At 47.1% G+C, this 22,773-nt stretch overlaps 1 protein-coding gene across 2 annotated transcripts in view; it reads right to left on the bottom strand.

Annotated features, from left to right (window-relative positions):
• ADAM19 (ADAM metallopeptidase domain 19) overlaps positions 1–22,773 on the bottom strand; it is a 99,317-nt gene that overhangs the window by 45,371 nt on the left and 31,173 nt on the right. For both annotated transcript variants that reach the window (XM_013984891.2, XM_003134106.6), the window contains exons 4-7: positions 19,907–19,985; positions 15,038–15,114; positions 5,607–5,799; positions 4,865–4,930 (exon numbers count right to left, since the gene is read on the bottom strand). In XM_013984891.2, the coding sequence (XP_013840345.1) occupies positions 4,865–4,930; positions 5,607–5,799; positions 15,038–15,114; positions 19,907–19,985 (415 nt within the window). The remainder of the gene's footprint in view (positions 1–4,864; positions 4,931–5,606; positions 5,800–15,037; positions 15,115–19,906; positions 19,986–22,773) is intronic.

Below are 22,773 nucleotides of genomic sequence, written 5' to 3'. Positions count from 1 at the left end.
AGGGCAGAGCCTGGGTCATATCCACCTTGGCATCTCCAACTACGAGCTCAGTGCTGGCACATAATAACCATGCAACAACCATGCAGTGAATTGAACTGTCTTCCTCCAGCCCTTGAAGTCAAGCTTGTTCTCCAGTCCTCCTGATTAAAAGGCATCCTGCAAACTTCCACTGGGGCTCAGAGAGGAAATGACCCAATGCCTGCCTTGGTCATTACCCCAGCATGGAGCCACCACCACAGGGATCTCACAGCTCTCCCGCCCCCGGCCCCCTCCTCGCACCGGATCAGTCAACACGGTTGAATTGTTGCTGAACACCTGCAACATGCAAGACATTGCACTTGGCGCTCAGCAGGACACAGTGTGAGGACCTGGTCCTAGCCAGGAGCTTCAGTTACAACCCAGAGAGGAGCAGAAATAGCAACAATGGCAGATTCTATATTTAAGGTGTATGCAATTGAAATGGACTGAGAAAACCTGCACTGAAATAACTGCAACAGGAGGCCACAAGAATAACCCAAAAGGGGTGCCAGCAACAAAGACCGTAAGACCTCGGCAAAAAGGCTTCACCTGGCACTCTACTCAGATCAACTGGCAGTGCCTTCCACAGTGAGAAGGATTCTGAGACTGGGGCTATGCCGAGGAAAGAGAGTTACACTCAAAGAAATGTCTGCCATGGGTCTGTACCAGGAGGAGCACGTTTTACTAGGTAGCCTGACCAAAAGGATAGATCACACCTGCTTCAAAAGTGTAGATCACTCGCAGCTGCAATGATAAGGAAAATGTGCTACAACTGCAACCTAAACTTGAAAATGATGGGCATATCCTATACGCTGCCATTGTTGTACAGAATCTGGGTATCTATCTGATTTGCCCTGGGTATACCCTAAACGTGTGACTTCAATCCAAACCTTCACATCCTTCCTCCACCACATCCCACAAGAATACCCAAGAGAGAAACACAAAGATGAGCCAAATAAAACACCCTGCGATATTCATCCGGATAGGGGTGTGTCTCAGCCATGCTATGGGGAGAAAGCCGTTTCCTATTCTCTCACTGTTTTTGGACCTTCTTGGGCTTCCCGGGAACTGTGACTCATGAGAACTGCAATTATCTCACTTTCATTGCTTCTACAGAATTAAATTCAACCTAAGACTCTATGACTTAGACCTTTCCAAGGTGTTAATCCTCAAGTTTCTCATTATAGAATCATCCCATTTCTAAATGGTCTCACTGTACAGGAAGAGGTATATAGCATTTACTGAGTATTTATTAGAATATCAGAATCAGATTCATTGTCTTTCAAATATATTAATCCTGTCTTCAAACAACCGCTGTTTAAGGAATGTGTCTGTCTCTTAAGAGCCTTAGGGAAGAGTCAGCAAACTTTTTCTGTAAATGGCCAGACAGTAAATATTTTAGGCTTTGCAGCCCTAACTACTCTGCCACTGTAGCTTAAAAGCAGCCATGGACAACACATGTACCAGTAGGCATAGATGTGTTCCAGTAAAATTTAATTTACAAAAACCTGGGGTGGGCTGGATTTGGCCATGGGCTATAGTTTACAGACAGACCCCTGATGGAAAGAAAAGAGTATCTCTTATCTTTCACTTTCTAGGGTGACACAAGCCTTAAAACATGGTGCATCATCACCTGGTCTCCTCCAACTGCCCCACATCCAGTCTGTATCACGTAAGTCCTTTGCATACTGTTGTCACAGCCATGCTGTCTCCTCCTCCAACGTCCCATCTTGCTCATCTCCCACCTGGATTTCCCATTTCACCTATGGAATGAATGAACTGAGAACCACCCCAGGTACTCCCGCCTAAGCCCAGAGAGCTGCTTGGTTCTTCTTCCTGCTGAAAACCCTCTCTCCAGGTGGAAACATCACTCCAATCTCTGCTCCCCGTGCTGAGTTCAGAGCCCAGAGAAGAGCCTGGCCTATCTCAGCACCAGGTTGTAAATCACAGATATGGCAGCCGTTCCCTTCCCTGTCCTCCCATCCTCTCAGATTAATTAATTGTCAGGAATACATGTCTGCCTGCAGAGGAGAGGCTGCTGGGAGAGGGAGAGGGGGAAGAGATGGTAGGGGGAGGAGGGGATTTGTGAGCCTGGAAGCCCATCCCAGCCTATGACATCCCCTGCCCACCCTCGGCGTGAATCATTCAAAGCCCAGGACCCTGAGAAGCAAGTGATTCCGGATCCAGCATCCATCCAGCTGCATGAATCATGTCCTGTCACGAATGCCTGAGAGGCTGCTGCAGGAGGCACTCTCCTCTGGACCAGGAAGACAGCTCTAGGCAACGCGACAGTCCTGGAGGCACCTCAGGCATACACTTTTCCTCTTGGGGGTTGGCTGTGACCCTAGGGGTCAGGAGACAGAAGATGCCCAATCCCTACCCCGCCCCACTTCTCAGCTTCCAGACTCACACTCAGTGGGTTTTAAAACCTTGCACCAGGAGTCTGTAGGGGAAAGGGCAGGGCTGAGGGGAGCATCGCTCCACCCTGACACTAGAGCAGCTGTGTTTCTACATGCTTAACAACTGGGACCCTAGGAGTTTTCATCGGAACAAAGGATTCTGTGGTTACAAAAAAAAAGGTATTAGATGATCTTAGTTGCAAAGTTTAAGGACAGCCTGGAGTTGGAAGAGCTCAGCTTTCTTCCAGCCACCCCCCACCAGGGCAGTTCCATCAGGCGGGAGCAAGAGCCGTGAACTCCGGCCAGGACTGCGCAGCCTCCCCTCTTAAATCACCTTTCCGTTCTGCTCCACACACGGCTCCCCCATTATGCACACACAGCAGACTTTGGAAAAAAGAAAACAAAAGGAAAAAAATAGAAAAGAAAGGCTGCTGGAAAACACCAATACTGATATCCATTAAAAAGCACAACCTCCCTCAAAGCAGAACAAGACATTCTCTTGGCCTGGAGGGCCCTTCGCCTCTGCTTCTCCAATGACTCTGTGTCCTTGCAGACACTCAAGGGCCACCTCCTCCTGCCACTAACACTCGAGGGCAGTTCTTCCAGCATGAAATCTGGTGTTCTTCCCTCTACTCTGCACTGCCTTCAGGATCTGTGCTGTGGGATCATGGATTAGGTAGAGAATGAGGCATCTGGCGTTGCTGGTCACCAAGCCATTTGGATGCTGTGAGATGGACAGGAGTGGGGGTTCTGGTGGGAAGGGAGCCCCAGGTGAGGTGCGGTGTTAGAACGTGGGAGTGCTCAGCTCTCATTGTGACCTTCCATGCCTAGAAGATGTGCTCAGTTATGTGGCTGAGCCACTGCAGCAAGTGAGAATGAGGCAAAATTTGGCTAATTTAGGTACATGGGGCCCCCGGCCTGAACCCAAGCATGTTAGGAGTCAGCTTCAACATCACCACCTCAGAAAGCTTTTCCCAATTCCCAAAAGCACAGTGGATCCCTCATTACCTGCACTGTATTCCTCTACAATGAACCATCCTGGGAGTCGACGCACTTGGAACTAAAGAGTGTTTGCGCTGCTGCTATAACCTCAGAGATGCGGGGGCAGGTCTATTGCTACCTTTTGGGGCCAAGCACTGTGCTTGGCACATAAGAGAGAAGAAATCAACAAATAAAGGAAAATGAAAGGGCAAGAGCCATGAGTGGTCATCAAATGATAGAAGACAGGGCCCATGAGAACCTGTCTCATTGAGGAATATGGAATTAAAGGCCAAAGAGCTATTCTTTTATGTCAGTGGTTCTCAAACTTGCCTTTCATCAGAATCACACAGAGGGCTTGTTAAAACATGGATGGCTAGGAGTTCCTGCTGTGGTACAATGGGTTAAGAATCCAAATGCGGCAGCTTGAGTCTCTGTGGAGGTGTGGGTTTAATCCCCAGCCCAGTGCAATGGGTTAAAGGATCCTGCACTGCTGCAGCTGTGATGTAGGTCACAGCTGTGGCTCAGATTCAGTCCCTGGCCAGGAACTTCCATGTGTCACAGGTGCAGCCATATGGAAGTTACCAGCCAAAAAACCAGAAACAAAAACATGGATTACTAGGCCCCAGCCCCACAGTCGGGGATCCAGTACATGTGGAATGCAGCCCCAGAATCTGGATTATCACAAGTTCCTGGGTGGTGTTGGTCTGGAAACCACATTCCAGGAACCAAAGCTTAGGTTCCCATTTGGCACCAATATGGTTATCAAAATGGACCCATACTTTAGCATGAATATTGTATTCAATCAGATGAGTATACTTATTATCGTTGCAAATATTTTAAAATTTCTATAGAGAATTTGTGGACTTCCTAATAATAAGCAACAAATCCTAAGGGTCTTCATACCCAGTCCAAGAAATGTCAGTCCAAATAACATAATTTGTCATGATATTCTGATTAGTGTATTGAGCTAGAAGAGACTTTTCCTTGCTTCCCCCCCCCCCAACTATGTTTAAAATAGCAAAGAGAGGAGTTCCCATCATGGCTCAGTGGTTAACGAATCCGACTAGCAACCATGAGGTTCAGGTTCGATCCCTGGCCTTGCTCAGTGGGTTGGGGATCCGGTGTTGCCATGAGCTGTGGTGTAGGTCGCAGAGGCAGCTCGGATCCCGAGTTGCTGTGGCTCTGGTGTAGGCTGGCAGCTATAGCTCTGATTAGATCCCTAGCCTGGGAACCTCCATATGCTGTGGGTGCGGCCCTGGAAAAGGCAAAAAGACAAAAAAAAAAAAAAAAAAAAAAAAGCAAAGAGAGCCCTTGGTCAGATTTAAGGTCAAAATGACATGACAAATCAGAAAAAGATGAATGCTTCAGCATTTCCCCAAAGCAGTTTAAAGGTTGGAATGGAAGCTATCAAGAAAGTATTTTGATGTTTGTTTGCTTTTTGTTAAAACCCATTACCGCCCCCTTACCTCTGCATAATCAGCCACAAGGTAAAGCTCCACATACTTCATGGAGTGTAAATCTTCCCTTTTCATCTAAGAAAGAGATATAAGCAGATCAGAGCTACAGAAATGGTGGACTTGGACTCATTTCAAAAAAAAAAAAAAAAAAAAAACTGCTCAGAAGTGGTGCTAGTTAATAAGCAGTGGACCTCCCTCCTAAGTCTGTTCTTAGGTTCTAGCAACCCCAGCCTTGGTCACCATCACCCCCACTATACCTGCTGCCCGCCATCCCGGGTGTCATTGAGGCTGCACTGGGACAGTGGGTCCAGTACTTTATTCTCAAAAACTAATGAGCTGGCTGCCTAGTACAGACAGAACAGAGGCCAACACACCAGGATGGAACAAGCTGACAATCAAGTTCATTTAAACCACATACCTCTATTTTTGGAATAAATAAATACAAGCACATTGTGGTACGTGTTATGTGGCTATTCCAAAAAGAGAGGCATATATTTTTTTCTTACATTTTAAAGACGTTTCTCAAATCAGCATCTTAGAGTATTTTAAAAGTAGTGTTTTCCCCCAAAGCAGTCATTCTGTCAAATTCAAGGGTATCTCACACTCAACAATGACTCAAGACTAAAAGAAAAAAGCTTTTTCCTCCTTCTGAGCCATCTCCCTTTAACTTAGAAAGACTCCTGGACCCAAGTAAGAGTCCAGAGAAGAGACAAATCTATCCCTGGGTTGACTCCTGCACTGAGAAACTCACCCTGCGAGGTCGTTTCTTGGTCTGGTTCGTAAACTGAAGGGCCCAATCCCTGGCTGTGGGCTTGGGGTGCTGGAACCCACAGTTCCCGAGGGGCAGCTTGAGATGTTCAGATCTGTAAATAAGGTGGTGGCCCTCGCTGCCAGGAAGAGGCTCGATGATGTAGCTGAGGTTACTGCTCACTGTAATCAGTCCTCTGCAGGTAGGAGAAATAGAACCTCTGGTCAAAGATTGCAGTACTGGAAAAGCCCCTTGCTCAGGCCTGTTTCCCCGTGTACAAAATGGCACAGTTGGTTGTGTTCACTGACTCTTAATCTCATTATGGGGTCATGCACTCCTGTATGAGAATCTGATGCATACTTAAGACTTCCTCTCTAGAGAAATCCATGTGTACATGAGATGCGGTGCACAGTTTCAGGGTATGGAAGCTTATCACAGAGAAGCTCCAAGGTTCTAAAAGGGCTGGACCAGGAGTTTCCATCGTGGCTCAGCAGAAATGAATCTGACTAGGAACCATGAGGTTTTGGGTTTGATCCCTGGCTTCGCCCAGTGGGTTAAGGATCCGGTGTTGCCGTGAGCTGTGGTGTAGGTCACAGATGTGGCTCAGATGCTGCATTGCTGTGGCTGTGGTGTAAGCCAGCAACTGTAGCTCTAATTCAGCCCCTAGCCTGGGAACCTCCATATGCCACAGGTGCAGCCCTAAAAATAAATAAAATTAAATTAAATTAAAATAAAATAAAAGGGCTGGACCAGGGACAGTTGTTATTTATAAAAAATGGTAGGGCTAGGATTCCAAAAAGCCTCCCAGACCCAAACATGGCATATGACAAATCTCACGTCAGACTTTACAGACTGAGAAAATGACATGTGACTGGCGAAAGAAGGCTGGCCTGGGAGTGAGGAGACCCAAGCCCTAAACATAGCTCCAACACTAAACTGCCAAATACTCTTCCCCCAAACCCTTAAGTCACCCTGAGCCTTGGTTTCCCCATGTGTACATGAAAATGATAGTTTCCTAACTTCACAGGTCCCTTGGGATGATTAAATGGAAAGAGGTGTCATTGTTCTTAGACAACAAAGCTAAACACAGCACCAATGACATGCCTACCAGCCTCAATTTCCCCACGTCAGCCAGGCAGTTCATCGGTGAGGTAACACCCACAATCACACATGGGTGACACCCACAATCACACAATCACACAGACACTAGCCTTGAACTCTAAATAATGACGTGCATTTGTTCATTACATTCTTTCACTCATTGAGTCCTTACTCTGTAATTGAAACGTAATCCTTAGCCTCAAGTTTAATTCCCAGCCCAGTGGAGGACCGTCAGTCCTTCACTCTACAAGTATTTCCTGAGCTCCTGCTATGTGCCAGGCATTGTGCTAGTTGCTGAGGACGGAGTCATGAACAGGACAGACCAGATGCCTATCCTCATGGAACTCAGAGTCTGGTCATTGGAGTAAATCACTACAGTATGAAACAGAGAAGGCAAAAGGCTTTTATCACCATTAACACTGATAGATCGGATGCAGCTGCCTGGAGTGCTGCATCCATGAGGCTTATGGACACTTTATCTGGACTTGATGAGAAAGAGCACCACGACTTATTATCAGTCATTACCACAAATAATCAATGGAAGGGTCGTCAGAATCCCATGTAGCATGGTGTGCCAGCCTTGCTACGGTGAGATGAAAACCAGACTAGGAGGAGTTTCCATTATGACGCAGTGGAAATGAATCCAAATAGTATTCATGAGGATGCAGATTCAATCCCTAGCCTCACTCAGTGGGTCAGGGATCCAGCGTTGCTGTGAGCTATGGTGTAGGTGTCAGACGTGGCTTGGATCCCATGTCGCTGGGGCTGTGGTGTAGGCTGGCAGCTGCAGCTCCAATTCGACCCCTGGGAACTTGCATATGCCATGGGAGTGGCAAGAAAGGAAGAAAGGGAGAAAGGAAGAAAGGAAAGGAAAGGAAAGGAAAGGAAAGGAAAGGAAAGGAAAGGAAAGGAAAGGAAAGGAAAGGAAAGGAAGAAAGAAAGAAAGAAAACTAGACAGGGAACGTACTCAGGGCCCTGGGGAAGGAAGATCCCAGCAATGAATCTCAGGGGCCCCATGGCATTTTGTGTGCTCCAAAATGCCAGGCCCCCAACCCATCCAGAAAATTCAAAAGCTCCAAGTTCGTCTTTGCCACTCCAAATCAGCAGGACCTCGCTCTTCGGCTATCTCAACTTTCAACCCTACCCCTAGCCCTTCGGGATCTCCACCCAGTTTTTGTCCTTTGGAGGAGGCTCAGGGTGCTCTCAGGAAAGACAGCACCAGGCTCTGATCAGCAGCAGCCCTTCCTGGAATCCATCCCTGGTTGACCTCATTCGGTTGCCCGGGAGCCTGACACTTCCCGGCTGCCTCGCCCAGGCTGACACAGCAATCCCAGGGCTAGCACCAGGCGGGACACCCAAGGTGCTCCCCGAACTGCTGGGGGTGGGAATGGAGCAAAGAGGGAGGGTCACATCCGCTCCTGAATCCAGACAGGAAAGGGCAGAGGGCAGAGCTGCTGCGGGCATCCTGTTCCCAAGCTCTCTTCTCATCTTGCTGGATCAAGCCCCCCAACGGCTACAAACATTGCAAACAGAGGGCTTGACCACAAACCAGCTGATGGGCACTGGGTTGTGGCTGTGGAGATAACAGTGAGTGGAAAGTTTCCACTTAAGTTCTAGGCTAGTTGACCAGCCATCACCTGAATAAGCCGCTAGGCCAAAGGGGACAGAGACCACACAAAAGTTTGGTACACAGTGAATAACAATGACAGTGGCTATAAATTCCTGAGTCTTTGCTATGGACCAGGCACTGTGGTGAGTATTTTATCATTCACACCAACTTCTAGGACCCTTACAAATATTATCCTCATTAAAGAAAAGAAAAAACTAAGGCTCAGCAAGGTTAATTAACTGACCAAAGTCACAAAGGCAGTAAAAACCTAAGCAGTCAGGTTCTAGGTCCTGGGAACCTAACTATGACCTCACACTGCCTCTGTCACAACAGCCCTGTAGAGGGGCTATAAGCAATGAGAATTAGCAACTCTCCACTGAGGTATGACTGGCCATTCCCCAAGTGGCCTGTCTGAAGTAAGACACCAGCTGAGAGATAAGGAGACAGAGGTGGCAGTCAGTCTACTTGTCATCTTTAGTCACTGTTTTTTTGGTGTCTGTTTATTTTTAGGGCTGCACTCGTGGCATAAGGAGGTTCCCAGGCTAAGGGATGAATCAGAGCTGCAGTTGCAGGCCTACACCAGAGCCATAGCAACACGGGATCCTTAACCCTCTGAGAGAGGCCAGGGATGGAACCTGTGTCCTCATGGATACTAGTTGGGTTCGTTACCACTGCGTCACAATGCAAACTCTCCTAGTCACCATCTTTTGAGAGTTAATGATATCCAGGCACTGTGCTTACAATCGTCATCCTCATTTCATTGTCACATCAACGTTATAAAGCACCATCATGGGTCCCATCTAACAGAGAAGGAAACTGAGCCCCAGAGGGTTGAGATAACAAGCTCCAGGAGTTTCCTGGTAGCCTAGTGGTTAAGGACTCAGCATTGTCACTGCTGTGGTTCCAGTATGATCCCTGGCTCAGGAACTTCCACATGTCTTGAGCAGCCAAAAAAAATGCATTAAATAAATAAATAAGTTGTCATGGGTATGCTGGGGCCAAAGATTTAAGTCTGGCACTCTGGACCCTGTACCTTTAACCTCTATAGTATCTGCCCTATCAGCCAGTTCCAAGCAAATGGGTTGGAGATCTTAGGATCAAAGCTCCTGGAGCTAACCATTAGTATATTCTACAGGGTGCATTAAAAGGCAGTAAAAACCTAAGCAGTCAGGTTCTAGGTCCTGGGAACCTAACTATGACCTCACTCATATAGATGTCCAGGTCCAGCCCAGGAGACTCAGACTCTGTAGGCCTGAGCATCTGCTTTGTGAACAAGTCCCACAGTAATCCCTTGCTCAGCCACCTCAGGAACTTTGACCTGGGGCCCAGGTCCTGGCAGGGTCCTGTCTTTTTACAGAGCTCAGGCAATTCTGTTTCAGGAAGCAGGCACATAATAACTGGAGAAACACAAGCTCAGAAGGCTACTGAAGGTTCTCCCAGCAACAGGACTTTGTGGCCACTCCCCACCCCTCCCCCACTGTGGCCCCTGGAAATGCTCCTGCGTCACAGTTGCCACCTTCCCTACTGCCTGGGGATGGAGGGGAGGCTGACCCAAGCCCCAGCACAAGGTTCACAGTGAACCCCAGCCAAGAGAATTAGTCCCTGAGACCCTCCCCTGTCACCACCCCCAAGCACTGCTAGCTGCCCTTCCCTGAGCACTCACCAGTCATTTCTCCTTCTAAGCGTCTCAGTTGATTTAATTTGCTAAATGTAAGCACTGGCCGAGCTCAGCGGGGGGGCTCAGGAGGGGGACCCAAGAGGCTGGTGGCCAGGAGTATTTATTCTCCCTCCTCCTGCTCTCCATTCTATTCCTCATTGTTGAGAGCTTGATGCAAATGAAATTGTACAGAGGAACCCTGGCAGGTCAGGCCAGGTGGGCAGCAGGTTTAACCCCTGAATGACTGCAGGACTCGTCAAATGCATCTTTCCAGGAACCAGGCAAGGAAGAATTGCTTCTTGCAGAGTTCCCGTCGTGGCGCAGTGGTTAACGAATCCGACCAGGAACCATGAGGTTGCGGGTTCGGTCCCTGCCCCTGCTCAGTGGGTTAACGATCTGGCGTTGCCGTGAGCTGTGGTGTAGGTTGCAGACGCGGCTTGGATCCTGCGTTGCTGTGGCTCTGGCGTAGGCCAGTGGCTTCGGCTCCGATTCGACCCCTAGCCTGGGAACCTCCATATGCCGCAGGAGTGGCCCAAAGAAATAGCAAAAAGACCAAAAAAAAAAAAAAAAAGAACTGCTTCTTGGGTATTTGTCCATTCAGAGCTAAACTCAAGGGGATGCATTCTATATCCCGAGGTGCCCTAAGATGTAATCACCCAGTCATCCCTCTTTTCTTCCCCAGAAATCTTCATGTAAGTGACAAGGAGTTACAGGGAGTTTCAAAGGCAGCACAGAGGGGAACAAAGAAGGCACACAGGTGAGGTGGTCCCTCTGGGATGGGTGACAAGGCACAGATGGAGAGCATGGGCTCATGAGTGGGACACATCTGGATTCAAATTCTAGCCCTGCTATCTGCTAGCTTTGAGGTGAGTTACTCAACAAAGCTGCCCCCTGTTTACCAACAATTAGGGTCACATTTTTAAAAACAGCTAACAGTCATTGAGCATATATTATACACCAGGCAGAATAAAAGGCATTTTAGTAGCTATTCAACACATATGTATTGAGAACCTACTGCATGCCAGGAATTGTTTGAGGCACTAGGGATGTAGCATGATTCAAAAAACAAAACAAAACAACAAACGAAAAAGAGTCCCTGATATCAAGGCAGTTGCATTCATCACCTAATGCAAATCCACCAATAATAGCACTATTTTTGCTCCCACTTTACAGGTGGGAAAACTGACCCTAGAGAAATGGTGCAACCTGTCAGGTTTCAAAGCAAGAATTGTTTGACCCCAGAATCTATACCCGGCGCAACTTACTGATATTGCCCTCTGAAGCTTGATTCTGTACCAGACATACAGGTACCATTTTTTATCTGTTCTGCACAAGGAAGGCCAAGTATTCATTTAAAGGGGAAAGGGCCACACCACTCCTTGGCAAAGGGGCAGACAAGTGTGGATGGATTCCTTCTGTCCCAGGTGCTCCACATTCTGGAAATTGCCCGCGCTCTCTGCAGTGCAGAACTTCCGACACTGAAGGGTCCTTTTCATGGTTTGGTCCTTTTCTCTCCTTTCTCAGGTGAGAGGAACCAAAACCCAGAGAAAGAGGCTTTGGCCAAGTCACCTAGTGAGTTTCTGTTAGGGCTGGGGGCAGATCACAGGTCTCATGCCATCTAGGCTCATCACATACAGGTAGGGTCCTGACAGCACCCTTGGCCACCCACCTGGACTCAGCAGCCTTCTGCACCGCAAATACCGTCTACAGAGCTGAGGCCCATGAGGAGGAGCAGTCTGGCCAAGGCAGAGACCAGGAGAAAGTGAAAGCTCAGGATCACACAGCCAGGAGGTGTGGAGCTAGATCTGAAACTCAGGTCGCTTGACTCTAAACTGCTCCTTCTAGGTCCTCACGTGCACATTCACACAATCCTCCCCAGTCACTCTCAATCTCATATTCTCTGTCCTTCCGCACAGTCCGAGGCCAGGGACCAGGGTGAGGTACAACCACAGGGACTGTGGAGCCCAGAGTTTTGAGGACAGATTTGCTATAATCTAAGGGAGATGCACCAAACAGATCATTATAGATGATTTACTCTATGTCTTTAAAAGACTTTCTATGCAATTAAACTTGTAAGACATTAGTATACAATATACCATGCAGCCATTAAAAGAATGAGCTAGATCTATGTATGCCTAAGATGCAATGTTAAATTGGCAGAAAAAAACTGACAGAATGGTATGTATAGGGTGATCTCACTTGAATTAAAAAAATCATATATGCAGACAACTGTGTATTTCAATTATGTACACTCCCAACAGTGATTACAAATGGGGAATGAGATTAATTGAAAGGGTGGGACAGGATAAAGAATTTTCACTTCTTTTAGTTTTATGCTCCTATATTACTTGAATGTTTAGCACACTCATCAGTTATGCAATGATAATTTTAATAATCATTTTCTGTATAAATAAAACTGACCAATCAGGCTGAAAAAAAGTTGTTTAACTGCAATCAATACTTCTGCTGATAGACAGTGAGCTGGGGACAGACACACACGGTATCTGCCAAATCCCAAAGGTTCAGTAGAGGATACCTCAGCCCAGTACTGTCTAGATTTCCTTCTAAATACTCACTGCCCCATCTTTTTATTGGTGTAGTTTTATAGATATCCGTAGCTGCTACTCAATTCTCAAAGGAGTCAGAGGCCCACAGAAGATTACAAAGGCTTACATTATATATCTGTGACCTTTTTCGGAAGCAGTATTTCTAAAAGGATACCCAAGAAACTGGTAACAATGGCTGCCTTGGGGAGGCAGGATTCTGGAAATAGGAAGAGACATCTTTTGTTGTACTTTCTTATATTACATGAATTTATTTTCACTATGATCCCATATTCTTCAATTAGATTAGCTTATGCTTTGGAGAGAAGGGGGGCCTGGAAACACTCTAAAAACTCAGCTGGATTCCTCTACATTTGTATCATCAGCCTGAAAATCCCACTTGGTATAAATCCTACCTGCTTTCTCCCATCCATTCACAAAGAGTATGCCTTCTCGAGTTACCACTGTGGATCAGCAGGTTACGAACCTGACTACTATCCGTGAGGTCACGGGCTGCCTTGCTCAGTGGGTAAAGGTTACGGTGGCAGTGCCCTGAGCTGTGCTATAAGTCATAGATGGGGCTCAGATCTGGTATGGCTGTGGCCGTGGCCAGCAGCTGCTGCTCCCATTTGACCCCTAGCCTGGGAGCTTCCATATGCCACAGGCGTGGCCCTGGGGAAAGCAAAAAAAAAAAAAAAAAAAAGAAGATCATGCTTCCAGGAGAGAAGAACCATTGCTATGGAGATTTTCCATTGCAGCACTGCTTTAGGAGCCTGCTGCGGAGTGACTTGAGTGTTGCATAGGTCTAAAGATTGCTGCCACTGCAGCTGCTCTTCCTCCAGAGTCCAAATGGAGCCATCTGGCAAGCATCTCCAGCTCTTAAATCAGTCAGGCCCACAGACACCACCTTGGTTTCTTAAGGTGCAGTGAGAAGGCTGGAAAAGTAAGGAGGGTGGACACCCCCAGAGAGAAGCTTGCGAAACAGAAACACATGGACGGCTCAGCCGGGTTTTCCCCTGTCAGCACGGCTGTGGAAATGATTTACAAGAGGCCACGCCAAGTTCCCACTGCTCCTTTCCAAGGGGACAGAGGAAGAGGCAAGGCAAAGCAAGTCACACCTGCGTGTTCCCTTTCCCCCTTCTTGGGACAGACGTTGTTTACTTGAAGACTGCAGGTGGTGTAGCTAGGCCTGTAAACACCACTGTGAGGCCAGTTGGCTGGGTTCAATCAGGCCACTTGAGCGAGGGGACCTGGGGCCACCGTTATGGTCTCCCAGCCAAAACTTGCTTCCTCCCTAATTCCCTCCAGCCGACCCACCATGAAACCTCACACAGAAGACGTGGCCCGATGGAAAAACAAACCCATAGAATCGACCACATGACGGGCCTTGCGTTGGCATGTGAGCCTGGGTGAGTCTTGGCATCATTTCACTGTTATAAGATGGTAATAATCCTGTGTGAGCGCTAAAGAGTTAACGTAGCACTTAACATTCTGCACCATGCCTGTCACCCATGCCCACTTTACAGATGAGAAACTGAAGGCTCGGGAAATTACTTTTTTTTTTTTTTTTTTGCTTTTTAGGGCCACACTCTCATCATATGGAAGTATTCAGGCTAGGGGTGGAATCGGAGCTATAGCTGCCAGCTTATGCCACAGCCACACCGGATCTGAGCTGTATCTGTGACTTATATCGCAGAGCTCACTGCATCACTGGATCCCCCAGCCACTGAGCGAGGCCAGAGATCAAACCTGCATCCTCATGGATACCACTTGGGTTTGTTTCTGCTGTGCCACAACAGGAACTCCAGAAACTGCTTTCATATGCCTGTCTTCCCTCCACCCCAGCAGGGCATGGGCATAGAGTAAACACCCAATATTAATCTGCTGAAGGAAAAATTTGCTGAATGAGTCAATCAACAGAGAGGAAGCGTACACAGCAGAAACACCTCCGGCTGGCTCCTGAGGGTCAACCACATGCATTTCTTCCCAACGCTACCTTCAGTACCATCAATGTGGAGAGCTTTGAATTGGTCAGGGTGGGAATATTTTTACCAGCATATTGGCAGAGCCTATGAATCAAGACTTTTTCTGTTTTTCGTTTTCATAGAGCTAACTTATCAACACACTGGGTATAGGTACCATGTAGTGTAAGCAATTAAAGTCCTGGCAATTAGTATTGGGAATTAGAATACAGGTTTTCTGGATCATCACCTCTTTTCTAAAAGGAGAGGAAGGGGGGCAGTCATCATACCTAAAAAATAATAAAACCTCAAGTTCTTCAAGAAAGGGTACACCCAATTCTAGTGAACTTGTGGAATATTTATTATTATTATTATTATTATTATTATTATTGTATTATCATCCCCCTTGTCTCTTCCAAGCTCAGCCAGTCTCAGAGCTGGCTTGTATACTTTCTCAACAGACAGCTTTTCAGAGTCCCTGTCCAAGGCCAGCTCTGCTTGTCCTAAAAATGTCATGCCCAGGCAGAGTGCCAGGTGCCCCGAGCACTGTCAGGGCTTCTTACCTCATTCCCCGGCAGGTGCTGAGCGTGACACTGGACTCTTCCGCCTTCCTCACCGTCCCGTGGTAAAAACAGTGGTCCTAGCAAGGAGAAAGCAGGTGGTCAGACCACAGAATACTGATCACCATGGCAATGTTAGAGTCTCGTGAAGGTCAGGGATGGTTCTAGACCTACCCTAACCTCACCATCTGCAAAGACCTTTCCAAGCCACCATTTTATTTGCTCCTCATAATGGTCCTGGGAGGTGGGGCAGGCCAAATGCCATCATCTCCACTGAACAGATGAAGATGCTGAGGCTCAGAAGAGCATAGAGATTTGCCAAAAGTCTCCCTGCTAGTTGCACAACCCAGGATTCCAGATCTCTTTCCATGGCGTGATATTGGCCATAGGAAACACTGGCTACTGAAAAGCTTGCCTCTCCGCTACAGTCACCACTGTGACCTCCTGTAAGGGTTGAATATCCCCCCAACCCCAAAATGCATGTCTATCGAGAACCTCAGAATGTGATCTTATTTGGAACAGGGTCTTTGCAGATGTAATTATACCAGACAAGTATCCTTACAGAAAGAGGCAAAGACACAGAGAGATACATACACACAAAGAAGAAGGCCATTTGGAGATGGAGGCAGAGGTTAGTAATGAAACTAGAAGTCGAGGAGCACCAAGGATGGCCAGGGGTCACCTGAGCCTGGAAGAGGCAAGGAAGAATCCTTGTCTAGACTACAGAGGGAGCATGACCTTGATTTTGGACTTCTGGCCCCCAGAACTGTGAGAGAACACATCTGTTGTTTTAAATCTCCAAGTTTATGGTACTTAGTTATGCAGCCCTAGGAAACCGATCGATCTCCAGTCTTCCCCGCCTCCCCTGAGTTCCTGCATGCCTGGAACAGACTTGATTTGGCAACTGCATCCATGGACACTTATGGGTCTGCTGCTGCTCTCTAGCCAGGGTGTCTCAAGGCCATCTGGTCTTCCCAACCCACAGATTCCTCCATGGCTGCAAATCATTATGTGTCAGGCCCGGGGCTTGACCCCGAGACACAACAGTGAACAAACAAAGACACAGCTCTAGCCTTCATGGGACTTATGTCCTTGTGATAGCCAATCTCAGTTAAAAAGCCATACAGACACAAAGATAATTACAAATCGTGAAGAGTGGCTTGAAATAAAGTTCAAGGTGCCAACGTAGTGTCTTATAAGTAGGGTTGCCAGAGCATTCACGAGGCAAACCAGAACCCTGCCGAGAGTGATAAACTGTAAACCAGACAGAAAGACACAAACCAGGACAGTCCCCAACACACTGATGGATGATAACAACGGACACATTCTGTGTAAGCTTCTCAAATTGGTCAAAAGCGATAAGCTGGGTCAGAGGAAAAAGAAGGTAAAATCCCCAGGGCAGAACCAGGTTCTTAAGAAGGTCTTAAGAAGGATGTAAACTGTGTAGTTGCAGGCACGGAAGCTTTATCTTTTCCCACCAACATCCTGAGCCTGAGCAGAGCCAATCAGGAATGTCTAGCATTCGCCTACATTGCAATAGTTCAAGTGATCCAACACCAGGACCACACTTGCTTGTGGCTGTTCCTTGGTCCCTAGCAGGAAGGCATGTGACCCAGGAGACAGCTAACCCGTTCAGGTTTATATTCTCTAGTTGCACCTCCCACCAGCTCTAGGCATGAGGTAGTATAATTTGCTTTAAATTCACGAAGGGCTTTCATACACATCATCACCACCTGTGATGATAATGCCTGCCAGTTACTGCTGTAACAGTAAAAGCTAGTATCTATCCTGCTCTTGTTCCTGGATAAACACCTCACATCAATTTTTCTTCCTTTAATTCTGGTCACAGCCTTAGGAGATGGATACTATTATTTCCACTTTTTAAAGGTAGAAACTAAAAGTTGGAGAGGTTTTAAGTCATTCACAGGGCCGTGAAGCAAAGCCAAGTCAAACCCCAGCAGCCTGACTTCAGGCTCCATGCTCTGCCTCTCTTAGCAAAAGCAGACCCAGTGTGTGGAACTGCATCTGTCAAAGCTCTATTACTTCCAGCACCAATGGAGACTGAGGTATTAGTGTAAGCCTTGCCACTCACTGGGTATCTCAACTTAGGCCTGTTCCTTTTTCTCTTCTCCTCTCAATGTCCTCATCTGTAAAATGTGGCGTTGGAAGAGATGTTTATAAATTCCCATAAAAATCGGTGACTCATCTTACCCGTCCATAGCCCTGAGAGTCAGATATGAGTGCATCCAATTTTCAGATGAGGAAACCCAACACTACCATGGTCAAAAGGGTTTTTGAGGTCACAGAGCTGGTTAAAGCCAAGACTAAAACCGTGGCTTCAGACCCCAAACTCTGCAACTCATTCGACTGGGAACACGCCCACAGACCATTCCCCCAGTGACCTGACCCAGATCAGGGTCGGAGCCTACAGGCCAGGCAATGGGTTTGATAAAGTTCCCAGAACTCCTGCTACCCCAGGCCAAGTTTGGTGTCGAGTGCAGCCTTCAATGTTTGGGTCAAGTACAGCTAACTGGTTACTCCATTCCTGTTTCTCTCAGAGTCTTCAGCTCCCAAGGAAGAAAGCTAACTGGGGGCCCCCTGGGGCTGGGTGGGAGCTTTGCGAGGGCCCAGGAGCAGGGGATGTGAGAAAACAGCGAGTCGACCCTTACTTCAGCAGGGACGGGCTTCGGTCAACAAGACCTTCAGCAGAGAGGGGCTCTCTGCGAGGCAGGGGAAGTTCTCTCACTCTCCTCTGCTTCTCAAAGACCCTCACGACAGCTCTGCCTAATCCTGAGAGCACAAAGAACAAGTAAACCAAGAGAACAACCATGAAGTCATCGCATTCCTTCTCACTTCTCTGCCCAAGGGGGCCACCCCGAGGGGGCTTTCGTAGCAGGAAGCATGAGCTCATGGCAAACTCATGCACTGAGACCCATTCTTCAGCTTCTCTGGGTCCAGAAGGGCCGGAGACAAGCAGAGGAGGGTATGCTGTGAGGTCACAATGGCAAGGGGATTTTGAGGCATGTCTATCCTCTGCCAGGCTCCCCGGAGGCAGAGAACAGAAGTCTCAAGGGAGGAAGAAGTTTTGAGCCAAGGAGCCTTGAAGAAGGTGTGGAACCACTGCTGGGCAGCTTCCCCAGAGACAGGAGACACAGGCTACCTGCCTGCCACGGGCAACGGCCACACTGCCAACTCCTTCCCCACCCAGGAAGGTCTTGACAGACAAGGCAGCACTGGTCTTCACATGCAACACTCCAACGCAGCCCGCCGGCTGCTCAGTTACTACAGACCTGTGGGATCTCTGGGCAGTTAACTGCCCTGTGTCCCTCTCCTCATTCAAAAGTGATCTGATAAACTCATCTGCACTGTTCAGGACCGATAGCAGCTATCGTTGTCTTCCAGGCTGTTGCACTCTGGCAGGGTCCCATGGGAACCTCAAGTTCCGTGGGATGCTGTCGGACAGGAACTGAGGCAGAGGAGCCTGTCCTGCTGCCGACACACCAGCCCTCCCAGATCTGGGCTCCACAAAAGTCCATTATGTCCAGCCACAAAGGCAAGAGACACTGCTCCTTCTGCTGGTGTCTATCTTCCCTGCTCCTTCTGCCCAGCTCTCTGCGAACAGATAGGTGTCTGCCGTGGAGGGCTGTCCTGTGCCCCATAGGATAATTAGCAGCACCCGTGGCCCCAGAAGCCCTAGCATCCACCTCCCAGTCATGACAATCCAAACTACCTCTGCACATTGCCAAGGGTTCCCTCCGCTGTGGACTAAAATGGTTAAAGAAATCATTAGGGTTATTACACCTAATTAAAATTGGTATAAATCATCATGAAGCATATTTTCTTTGCTTTATGTTACCAACATATTAACAAAAGCGTAAGGAAAGAAATGATTTAAACCAAAATCACACCACTCTAATCCTACAAACTCTATCAAGTTCTCTGTAGGAAAAGCTGGTAAACCACGAGATATGTATAATTTGTGACTTTAAATGTCCATCTGTGACCAAATTTTCACTACTGGTGTGGTGAAGCAAACTAAAAGACTAAAACTGAAAGACCATTTTTAAAATGATGAGTCTTTGTGCAAACATCTGAATTCACCTCTGAGGGGAAAGATATCCAATGTGAAGACAGCAAAATAAAATCTTCACATCCTAAAATGACATTAGAAAGGCAGACGACAAAAGAATACACACTCACAGGAGAAAGAAACAAACACCTGACTGAGTCAGACTACAGGATTACTGGTAAATCGTTTCTTTTACTTAAACTGCTGTTAGCATGTGGGTAATTAACATAGAGCAAAGAAAATGTATGCTTCACACTGATTTACATCCACTCTCTTAGTTAGTTAGTTAGTTAGTTAGTTAGTTAGTTAGTTAGTTATTGGCTTTTTGCCTTTTCCAGGGCCGTTTCTGCAGCATATGGAGGTTCCCAGGCTAGGGATCTAATCAGAGCTGTAGCCACCAGCCTACACCAGAGCCACAGCAACACGGGATCTGAGCTGCGTCTGCGACCTACACCGCAGCTCATGGCAACACCGGATCCTTAACCCACTGAGCAAGGCCAGGGATTGAACCCGAAACCTCACGGTTCCTAGTCGGATTCGTTAACCACTGCGCCACGACGGGAACTCCGATTTATATCAATTTTAATCAGATGCAGCGAGCCTAAAATACTCTGTTTGTTTCACCATTTTAGCCAGCAAAGGGCAGGGGGCACTTATCAAGCAACACATTCACACTGTGGGTCTTCTGTCAAGGGAAATGACTCCTTCAGGGAGAGGACAGTCACTCTGAGCATTTCCTCACTTTCTCGGGTGGTTCTGGGCCAGGGCAGCTGCCTGATAGGTGTTTGTTAACCTGAACTTACCTCGGATTTCAGGGTGGTGGTTCGAGGGTTGCCACTTGGAGTGTAATGGGTTTCTGTGTAGTCTGGAGCAAAAAGGTGCCTGAAAAGAGTAAAAACAGACAGTTGTTCCTTAGATGATGGATTTCACCCTCCTGGGGGGCAGCTGCCAGTGATGCCAACTGAACCTGCAAGACCCACCCCACACATCTCTGCACAGGAGGAACTGAGTGGTCTTACGGAAGGACATAAGGGACGAACAGAAAAATGGGATGAAGTTTGTTATGAATTTTCCATTCACTGGCATCATCATTTGATTCAGGCACAACCAGATGGAGCTGACCAGCAAAGCAGTGATCTTACATTTTTCCAGGTCCTGGGGAAACACATGTATATGCAAACACATTTACAAAATTTCCCAAGGTTTAAGGACCCTTTGTGTACCCTGATTGATTGTTTTCCCTGGCACATGCATCAACTTTTGGGGTCAGCACACCAACTTTTCTTTAGGGAAATCCCTCCTGCCTGCTACATGTTTTGGTAAGATTGTCAATCAGGGTTTCCTACGTGGCCTTAGCCAAGGGTGGCCCAGGCTGCAAGCGAAGCCAGTGGAGTCTTGGTGCAAGAACTTAACAGATGGGAGCAATTCACCTGTTCCGCTGTTCCTGCTACATGGATTCTGGGATTTTCCTTTGCCCGTTTGTTTCTGAGACCTAGTGGTTCCGATTTCCTGAGACCTGGTAGTTCTGTGTGTTACCCTTCTAAGAAATTTTTTTTTTCTTTTCTAAAATTGGACATTAGTTTCTCTCTCGCCACAGACCTCTTGAAGCTGAGGTTAAGAAGACCTCAACAAAGGCAAGGTGACCCCAAGTAAGGCTTTTAGAATTTCTCTGAAAGTTAAATGAGAAATAAAGGAGCCAAATGGATGCTTCAACTAGCTCAGCCACATTCAAAGCAGAAGGAACCTAAAGAAAGTGGAGGTCAGGGAGCGAAAAGTTCCTAATGGAAAGCATCACTAAAACTTGGGGTCTAATAAAAAGGGAATTAAGTGGATCTATATCTACTAATATGGAAAGATATCTAAAATGGAGTTAAGGACAAGAAGCTTCAGGAAAATACGTATTTTTTAAATCCCTTTCAATAACAAAGTAACAACTAGTAACACTAGTGTTTGCATTGACAACAGCTGGAGAAAGGAATGTTCAGGGTCAATGGTGGTTATCTCAGGGGCTTACAGAAGATATTCACATGTAAGTTGTGTATTTCTCTCTCTCTCTCTCTCTTTTTTTTTTTTTTTTCCCCCTGGGCCACACCCACGTCCTACTGAAGTGCCTGGGCCAGGTGAACCCATACCACAGCAGCAACCCGAGCCACTCCAGTGATAATGCCAAATCCTTAATCTCCTGTGCCACACAAGAACTCCTAAGTTGTATATTTCTGAAAATTTGATCAAAAAATTATCATTTATTTTGAAAACTGAAAACATAATCTAAAAGTGCTCTCTAAAAAATAAGAAAATACAAGCTGAGGCCAGCACAGAAAGCCAAAGGAATCTTAAGGGGCCACCCTGGTTTTGAAAGAGGTGACATTTCCCACAAGACGGGGTCACTGAAGAAGGTCTCTAGAGTCACTTTAGAGTCACTTCCAGCCCTCAGTTTTAGGACTCCTGATCTCAGATTCCCCCGCAGCCTCGAGTGCAGTCAGAAGGCAAATGCCACGAGGATCGTCTCTGGTGCAATGTCAATCCCTTCACAGTCCAGTCTTGGACAAGAAGAAAAGAAAACCAACAGGGAGATGAAAAAATAAAGCAAAGCAGAAAAGCCAGCCTGTGTAAAGAAACACCAATTCATGGGGAAACTGTGGGTCAGCAGCAAACTTGCCAGATTCTGTCTCCCTTTCTCCTTCTCCTTAACATTTAAGCAGTCGAGGATCCAAGGGGAGTCACCCACTTGTCTGAGGGAGATAAACTGTAAGCCCCAGGAAGACAGAGATCATGTGATCTTGCCCACCAGTATATACTGGTGCTTTGCATTTATTCAGTGAAAGAATGCCTTAACTAATCACTGAATGAATGAGTGAATGAACGAGTGGATCACTGAGCATACCAGGAGCCTAGAGCATGGTCTGGAGTCTGAGAATCTAAGCTTCAGATCCAGCTCTGATCTTTACTGTCGCTGTAGCCATGAGCAAGCTGTTTTACCTCTCTGAACTTCTGCTTCCTCTCCTGCAAAAACAAGGACAATATACCTATTCAACCAGGGTTGTTGTCAGAGTAAAATGACATAATGCATGAAAAGAGCTTAAATCCAGGCCTGGCTCGGAGTGGAGTTCAGTATAGGTTAGTGATTATCATTATTGCTTTCAACAGGGATTATGATGGGAAGAACCTAGAAAAACTAGCAGAATTTATCTATTTCCTCCCAAATCTCCCCAGCATATCACTTGAGTGATGTGGGGAAAAAAAAAAAAAATGAACTCATTCCTGCAGCCCATTTCCTTGGTCTCTTTCCACAGACTGCATAATGGATAGCTAGTCAGGAGTTCAGAATTCAGTGGTACACCCTGAGTGCCAATGGGGAGACATGAATTTTCCCACAGGAAGTGCACTCTTGGAAAATACATCCTCAGCCTTTTCTGAGTCTTGGGGTGGTGGTGGTGGGGGGTGATATTCATCAGGCAACACTAAGATGCTCCAAAGAGAGCAATCCAGATTGAACCTCAGAGGAGTCCACATTCTTGTCGCTTCTCGGCCACATGTCCTCAGAAGGGTAAGCATCTTTCTGCACCTTCTTATTCTGAGGATCTGCCACTGTCATCATGGGACTTTCATAGCCTCAGTGTTGGAAGGGACCTTAGGAGTCATTACGCAAATGTCACTAGACTCTGGGCTC

This window comes from Sus scrofa, chromosome 16 (assembly GCF_000003025.6).
Source record: "Sus scrofa isolate TJ Tabasco breed Duroc chromosome 16, Sscrofa11.1, whole genome shotgun sequence".
Classification (NCBI taxonomy): Eukaryota; Metazoa; Chordata; class Mammalia; order Artiodactyla; family Suidae; genus Sus; species Sus scrofa.
The sequence above is the reverse complement of the archived record's forward strand: the minus strand, read 5'-3'. Positions and strand labels throughout refer to the sequence as shown.